This window comes from Podarcis pityusensis (genome assembly GCF_964106645.2).
Source record: "Podarcis pityusensis genome assembly, chromosome: 8".
Lineage (NCBI taxonomy): Eukaryota > Metazoa > Chordata > Lepidosauria > Squamata > Lacertidae > Podarcis > Podarcis pityusensis.
The window spans coordinates 14,435,576-14,443,501 of record NC_138033.1 but is presented as its reverse complement, the minus strand read 5'-3'; the positions used below and the strand labels follow the sequence as shown (position 1 = coordinate 14,443,501).

Genomic DNA, 7,926 nt, shown 5'->3' with positions numbered 1-7,926 from the left:
TTGATTTATTTATCTTGTTTTATTTAGTACCCCAACTTCTAAGCATATTATTTCTTTCATTTACACACACATATATATATATTTAAAAGATCTCTGCATGTGCATTTGCTGGAATCCACAGGTTCAATCAATACATATGTGGTGGTGGTGGGAATATGGATGAATGCCTCATATAGCACAGTAAAGATACATGGTAAAAAGCCACACAGTATTAGATTTGTTCCTTAATCAACTAAGATACTTCTTGATATTAAAAAAGACAACAACCCAAGGAGCGGTTTTACCACAATACCAGGAAAAGCTGGAAGGTGGGAAGCAGAGGCAAAAACTGTTGGCATTGCTGGTACAGCAGTTCAATTATAGTTTATCACTGGGTAGAGAACTGTGCTTGTAGTAGTTCTCTAAGGCACTTTCCTGTGACGTATATGCTAGTTCTGCCTCCCTTGCGCTCTCTCTCTCATACACATTGACACACTGGAGACAACTCTTGGGGGCCTGGGTACTCACATTTTTTTGTGGGTTCTCGGCACCAGAAGTCATGTCAGAAGCCTGATGTGACCTCCGAGGCAATGTCCAAGGCCTTGCAAAGCATTCGACGCCCCACAAGGCCTTGGAAGTGACGTCCAAGGCCCCGCCAGGCCTCTGAGGTGACTTCACGTCAGATGTCTCTCAAGGCATCAGACATGACCTCCGAGGCCCCATGAGGCCTTGGAAGCGCCGCTGCAGTGTGCCAATGTAATGTGACATCCTGACGTCACATTACATCACGGGTGTGATTGGGCATGCATGATCTGGGGCCCAAGTCGCCACCCCTGCATGGACACACACACACACATGGACACACGTTGCGGCACAATTTGAAAACCCAGAGCTTCATCCCTGGGTTTGATGCATACGAAGTCGATGTTTCCCATACTACCGGGAGATTATTTGCTTATTTACCTGCTGTCATCTATATACCTCCCAATAGCAACTTTCCCTTGGCTGTTTTACAGAAGCTTTAAAAAAAAAGACCCCTCCCCCCCCAAAAAGTTGGGTGAAATGTATGTGTGTGTGTGTGTATAAAATGCTGCACAAAAGTCCAACAGTAGAGAACAAAATCTGTAATGCCTTTAAGAAGTCACTCATCCACTACCAAAGTGGAACCAGGACTGAATTATGAGAGGAGACGACTTCATCACTAGAGGAAGAAAATAAAGCAAAGCGCTCTTATCAGTGTCAGCTGTGTAGGGTTCTGCAAGCTGTCTATCAAAGGATACCAATTTACCACTTGCTCTCCTTTTTTGCCTCTTTCCCATAACTTTTGTACAATTTTGTGGTGGAGTTGAGCTTACCCTACTGTTGCAAAGCAGCCCAGGGCACTGAGTGCACTTTTCTTCAGATTAAACATTTCTAAATGATGTTTTTTGGCGCTAGTGTATTTCTTTCCAGGATTGGGTTGGGCATGAACCAAAAAGCAGGTATCCTTCGGAATCTCCACTTCTGCAGCACCGCTCTGCAAGCAACCAATGTGTACATAATCACATATGTTAATGTGCATTAAAACTCATTAAATATAGTGTGCATAAATGCATATTACAGGAAATTGCTTGGAAACTTTGGGTATGTTTGACATACAAAAAATGTATGCTAGGAGAAGTGGAATCTAAAATGGTGATGATTTTTGTGACCTTTATTCCATTTTTTAAAAAGAAATATAATGCAGAAATGTGGAGAACTGAACTATTATGAACTATTATGCGGTGGGGGAATGGGAGACACTGAGAGAAATGGGCAGATTCACCAGTTCCTAGAGAAAAGCCCTAGCTCAGTGAAAAGGTGCGTGCTGACTACGTGACCCAGTGCTGAATCAGGATGGAAATACCACTGGCCAGGAGGGCATCGCTAGTGACTGCTGGCCACTATCCAGACCCAGTTGTGTATTGTACAGACACAGCCAGCCTCCTTTGCCTGCCACCCAATAGTGGCATCTGCTGGTAAAGACACCAACCAGCCCTTGGTCAACATCACCCTTTGCTCCTGTTGGAGGGCAGTAGATGTAAACATGAGCTTCTAGACTATGGGCAGGGATGAGGAAGCCTTGTAAGTCCAAGGGCCACATTCCATTCTGCACAGACTACTGGGGGTCACATGCCTTTGGTAGGCAGAGCCAGAGGCAACCGTTGGGGACTAGCGAATGTAAAGCTCTCCTTTACATAGGAGACTATTTTGTGCACACACACTCAGCCATCCATCTCTGTCTTCCAACCAGGCAAGCTAGAAGCATCTTCGGAGCACAAAGACACATTCCAAGCAGCCAAAAGCACTCAAGGTGGGTGAAAGGGGCAGGGAGGTGTCAAAGGAAGACTCTCAAGGACCAGACAGACAAGACTGGAGAGTGGCCTTTGGCCCTTGCTCTTCAGCATCTGTAGGTGGCCTCAATAATAGCCACAAGCAAGCAGCAAAGAGGAGTAGCTCAAAGCGGATTCTCCAATCTTAGCATCAACTGGGGAATCAAGCAAGGAACTTGACCAGCAGCAGCCCGCTAAGGGCTGGGAAGAGGAGTCCAAGGGATCCTGGGATGGTACTGGCCGCCGCAACTGTGCATTTAGCTGACTTGACTTCTTGTATCACATTCCCAAATGTTTTGGTGCCTGTTTCTATTGCTTGACAGGCCAGTTCATTTGCACAGCCCTTGAGGACGGTGTTTGCGGTTTGTCCTGCTGCAAAGAGAATTGAAGGAAACGGCAGTCATTTATCAGGAGAGATACTTCATCCAGTGATTTCACTTTTCTATTTTGTGGGGGAGTCAGTGGCTGGGCAAGCTGGGCAGGAAACAAATTCCAAGAGTGGAACAGGGGGACATTTAGCGGCTTTCATTTGTTCTCTTCCTTGCATGAAGGAGGATAGGTGCTTTTCCTCCCTCCCTCCTTCCCTCCCTCCCTCCCTCCCTCTGTGTAAGTAGCTGCATGAGAGGGGGAGAGGAGAGGGGAAGGAGAAGGAAGAGAAGGGAATTATTGGGAGAGCTGGAGATTTAAACAATCACTAAAATTGGCAAAATGCATTTCAGATCAGTAGAGCAGCTTAATACATCAAACATGGCTGGCTCACGCCCTCAGGTCTGAGTGAAGTTATGATTTTAAGCAGGTCTCTAAATGCCAATACTGTAGTGCCTGCCAGATGTTTGGTGGGAGTGCATTCCAAAAGGCAGGGGCCACCACACTGAAGGCCCCTGTCTTAGTGGACAGAAGTGAAGCCTCCAGAGCATTGGGCACTATCACAAATTTCTTTGCCAAAGGCTGAAGTGACTGGGCAGGAGTATACAATGTAAGCCATTCATGAAGGCAAGACTTTCTTTCTCAACATTTCTATTTTGTGCAGCTCTTTTAAGACAGGTGCTTCATACTGTTGATATGGAACCCCCTTCAATAAGTCTTGCTGGGGGATTCTGCCTTACCGGAAGCTTTTAGACCAACCTTAAGGGAGCCCTATGTAGTACGCATCACCCTAATCCAATCTGGGGATCACTAGGGCCAAGAAGGGCTATAGACACCATACTATCATAGGGTTGGAAGGGACAATGCAATCTCATACTGACAGATTTCCCAGACCAGTGAAGCACTCACCCACAAAACCCACATTATCCCAGGATTTAAGCTCAGTTTTTTGGCCCCCATCCAGCCCATCACTGTGCCAGGCACCAGCCCATTTCATGCCCACTTGCACCTGATTTAGGTACTGTTTAGAAACAGACTTTGGGGGAGCATGCATCAATAACAGCATGCTCCACATCTCCTAATGACTTCTCCAAATGACTGCAGAACTCCACAGCATAACTGCATGAATGATACTCTCTAATGCTGGAAACGGGAATGTAAAGCAGTACCTCCGAAACCCATCCCACAGTGTGGTCCAGGAGGATACTAAGGTATCAAAACCACAAAGAGGATGAGGAGTAGAAGTCAGGCTGCCCTCCCCTTGACTCTCTCTCGATCATGGTCACCCCTTCAAGGCAACCCAGACTAATTCAGCTCCAAAATCAGACTGGAATTGGTCTAGATGATTGGTGTCTTCAAAAAACGTTTACAGTTGCCATCCCACAACCCTCTCAATTACCTTCCTCAGAAAACATTGTAGGTGTGGATGAGGCCAATCTGCAACAAGAGTTGCAGAAATCAAGTTCCTCCAGCAAACCCTTATAAGAATAGGTGATTTATAGTTACCTATGGTTGGAGTTCCAGATATCTCAAAGCATTTGGTCTCCTCTCCAGCACATTTGATGGGCGGAAACTTACACTCGGCTCCATCAGGTGGGCAAGTGGAGCATTGCCTTCCATTCAATGTGGTGTTTCTCCTTGGAGCTGGAAGAAAGATGAGAAAATCAGATTTGGGATGTAAGAAGAACAGCGCTGCCAAGGGGATTAGGAAGAAGATCATAAAAATTAAGTGCCTCCCATTCTGCTAAGTGCCTCATATGTCTAGGACACACATTTGACAAGCCAGTACCATGTTTCTTGCCATCTTTGGCTTCATACATGGGGGCACCATTTCACCTGAAATGACAGCCCCTTCCAATTTTTTGTCTCCTCCCCATCTTTGGGAGAGGTTCCTCCTGCCCTCCCTTCTTAAACCGTCAGGCATTTGAATTGGCCCTACCACTGAACATCTGCACTCTCCCATTTCCTCACACACCTCCAATTCTAGGTCAGATTTCCATGGAGCCAGGGACAGAGAACCTATAGCCTTTCCACTATTGTTGGACTTCAAATCCCATCAGTCTCAGCTAGCCAGTTGCCAGGGATGTTGGGAGTTGCAGTTTGCCATCATTGAGAGCAGGGTTTCCCAAACTTGGGTCTCCAGTTGTTTTTTGATTACAATTCCCATCATCCCTGACCACTGGTCCTGCTAGCTAGGGATGATGGGAGTTGTAGTTCAAAAACAGCTAGAGACCCAAGTTTGGGAAACCCTGATCTAGAGAGCCACAGGTTCTCCTTCTTTGCACAGAGCATCTTCTTAGCCCAAGATTTTCAGTCTTGTAAAGAGAACCTGTTCCTGATGTTTTAGCATCATCCACATGACCTGTTGTCAGAGTTGCTTCCAGATCCTAGCTCACAGAGGATCACGCTAGCCAGCGATCATTAAATAAAAGTCTTTATTGAGTTACAGTTTCCATTCTCAAGCTGCTGCGTGCAACCCTACGTCTAATGGTTAGATCGGCGAAGCTCCATCTGAGTCTCCGCCCCTTGTACACCAACTTAATATCCTAGCCTTGCTCCACCTTTTCCGCCTGACTGTTCTTCTCTGGGTCCCTCTGCCCCCCGGGGTCTCTTCCTTCCGGGATTCCTCTGACGCTGACGCTGACCCCCCTGACTCTTCTCCCTCCTTTCGGCGGGCTTTAGGACCTGGCTCCCTTTCTGGGCTGCCTACTGCGCCACTTTCCTGTGCATTTGAACTTGGCGCGCGCGCCCAACCTTCCACCTTCCGTCTGACCGTTTCTTCGCTCCCCGATGGAGGTGTGGCCACTCCTGACTCGTGCCCTCCCCCCTGTTGTGAGCTGCCAGCGCTTGATCCCTGGCGCCCTTCCTCTTCCCTGCTCTCTGGCGGTGACGCTGGTCCCGATTTCCAACTGCTCCCCTCTGAGTCCCCTCTGGCTCTATCTTCCTGGGGTGTCCCCCTAGGCTCCCCCCTTGCCCTGGCCACTGGTGCTCCTTTCTGTGAATCTTCTGATTCACTGGAAAGACTCGGAGATCTCGGGTCGTCGTCATCACTCATCTTTTCTTCTGCCTCCTCCCCCTCGCTCTCTGTTTCCTCCCTTGCCCTTGCCTCTGCTCCTGAACCCCTGACATCCATCCCCCCCTCGAAGCCCCCTCTTCCCCCCCCTCCTTCCGGTGCGGGATCTGGGTGCTGCCGTGTCAGGGGGACGAATGTCGGATACAGTTCGCTTCCCGTGGCGGGCCGCCATCCGAAGTCTTCCGGTTCTTCCTCCCTGCTCTCGTTGACGACGTTCACCTCCGCTTCCATCTCTGTGCCGCCGTGCTCGAAACCCGGGTCGTCCCCGAAAACGTCCATGTCCGTCTCTCCCTCGTTGCCTTCTGGAGACGTTGCTCGTCCTGGACCCTCCAGCCACCTTCTGCGGAACTGCTCCTCTGGTCGATCATCCCACCAATACGAGGGTTCTGAAGCAGATCCCGAGGGTGACCCCTCCGGGGAACGGGCGTCTCGTGTCGGTTCCTCGTCCGAGTCGAACCCCCGGAACGTGCTGGCTGAAAGCGTGGGCGTGAAAAGCCAGTCGTCGAAAAAGTCTGCTGGCATTGGCCTATGTGGGAAGAGGGCATGAAACTCTTCTTTGAGCAGAGGTTCGTCTAAAGCGTAGCCCGGCACCCAGCTGTTGGCACTGGCCGGGGTGCCCTCCTTGGCGAGAAGGCATTCTACCCCCTCTTCCCCCCATCTGGAGTCCAAAATCTCCGTGACTTCGTTGATGCGCTCCTCCTGTGCCACTCCCCCTTGCCCGGTTCTCTCTCGGAGCGGACCCGGTGCCGTTCCTGGTTCCTGAAACCTGTGAGGTGCCTTGTAGGGAGTGAGCACCGATCTGTGGAACACCGGATGCATTCTGGAACCCTCCGGAAGAGCCAGCCTGAAAGCCACCGGGTTGACCTGTTCTTCGACTTGGTAGGGCCCCAGTTGTTTATGCCCTAGTTTCTTCTTCGCCAACGACCTGGCCGGCACTGCGTGGGCTGCTAACCAGACCCAGTCTCCCACATGGATCTCTTCGCCAACCCTTCTGTGTTTGTCCGCTTGTACCTTGTATGCGTGTTTAGCCAGCTCCAGGTGCCGCCGCAGCTGATCGTGGACCTCCTGCAACTCCGACGCGAACGCATCTGCTGTCTGCGGCTCCCCCTCCCCCATTCTTTCCAGTCCCGGGAAGGTTCTAGGGTGCCTCCCGTTGTTGGCGAAGAACGGCGTGACCCCCGTGGACACGTGCTTCGTGTTGTTGTAGGCGAACTCGGCGAGAGGCAGGTAATCCACCCACGTCGCAGGCTGTTGATTCGCATAACATCTCAGGTACTGCTGCATGATGGCATTGACCCGCTCCGCTTGCCCGTTGGTCTGCGGGTGTCTAGCCGACGCCAGGTTGATCTTGACGTTCAGGAAGCCCATCAGCCTCTGCCAGAAGTTCGAGATGAACTGTCGCCCTCGGTCGGACAGAATAGACTGCGGCAGACCGTGAACCTTGAACATGTGGTCTATGAACAGTTTGGCGGTTTGTTCCGCCGTGGCCACCTTCGCACACGGAATGAAATGTGCCATCTTGGAGAACAAATCCACCACCACCAGCACAGCCGTCTTGCCCCTCGAGCTGGGCAGATCCGTGACAAAGTCCAGGGCCACTCTCTCCCATGGTTCGAACGGAGTTTGCAGCGGTTCCAGCAGTCCGGCCGGCGGTCTGTGCACTGGTTTGGACCTCTGGCAGGTGTCACACCTCGCCACGTAGTCCGCGACTTCCCCTCTCATTCCGGGCCACCAGAAGTCTCTGGCTACTAATTCCACCGTCTTCTCCTTGCCAAAGTGCCCGGCAGTGGGCGCGTCGTGCAGCTGCTGCAGTACCTTGGCGCGAAGTTCGTCTCCCGGCACGTAGATGGCCCCTTTACGGATGAGCAAACCATCTCGCAGCTGGAACTCGTCGGTCGCTGCCGTGCCCCTGTGCACCTCTGCCATCTTTGCTTGCGCGAAGGAGTCATCCTGCAACGCTCGTCGCACCGCATCCAGGTCAACTGTCGCCGCCGTGCACGCCCACACTGTCGGTGCGAAGATGTGCATGGCGGCCGCTGGCGTTGCCTCCTCCAGATACTGTGGCTTACGGGAGAGAGCATCCGCCATGATGTTGGTGTCCCCCGGGACATACTCTATTCGGAAGTCGAAATTCGCAAAGAACTCAGCCCAACGTAT

General features: G+C 51.0%; 1 protein-coding gene across 1 annotated transcript in view; it reads right to left on the bottom strand.

Annotated features, from left to right (window-relative positions):
* Positions 1-7,926, bottom strand: part of LOC308484416 (phospholipase A2 inhibitor NAI-like) — a 19,872-nt gene continuing 11,946 nt past the window's right edge. The window contains exons 4-5 of the mRNA XM_081019358.1: positions 4,203-4,340; positions 1-2,702 (exon numbers count right to left, since the gene is read on the bottom strand). Coding sequence (XP_080875484.1) covers positions 2,494-2,702; positions 4,203-4,340 — 347 coding nt within the window. The 3' untranslated portion in view covers positions 1-2,493. The remainder of the gene's footprint in view (positions 2,703-4,202; positions 4,341-7,926) is intronic.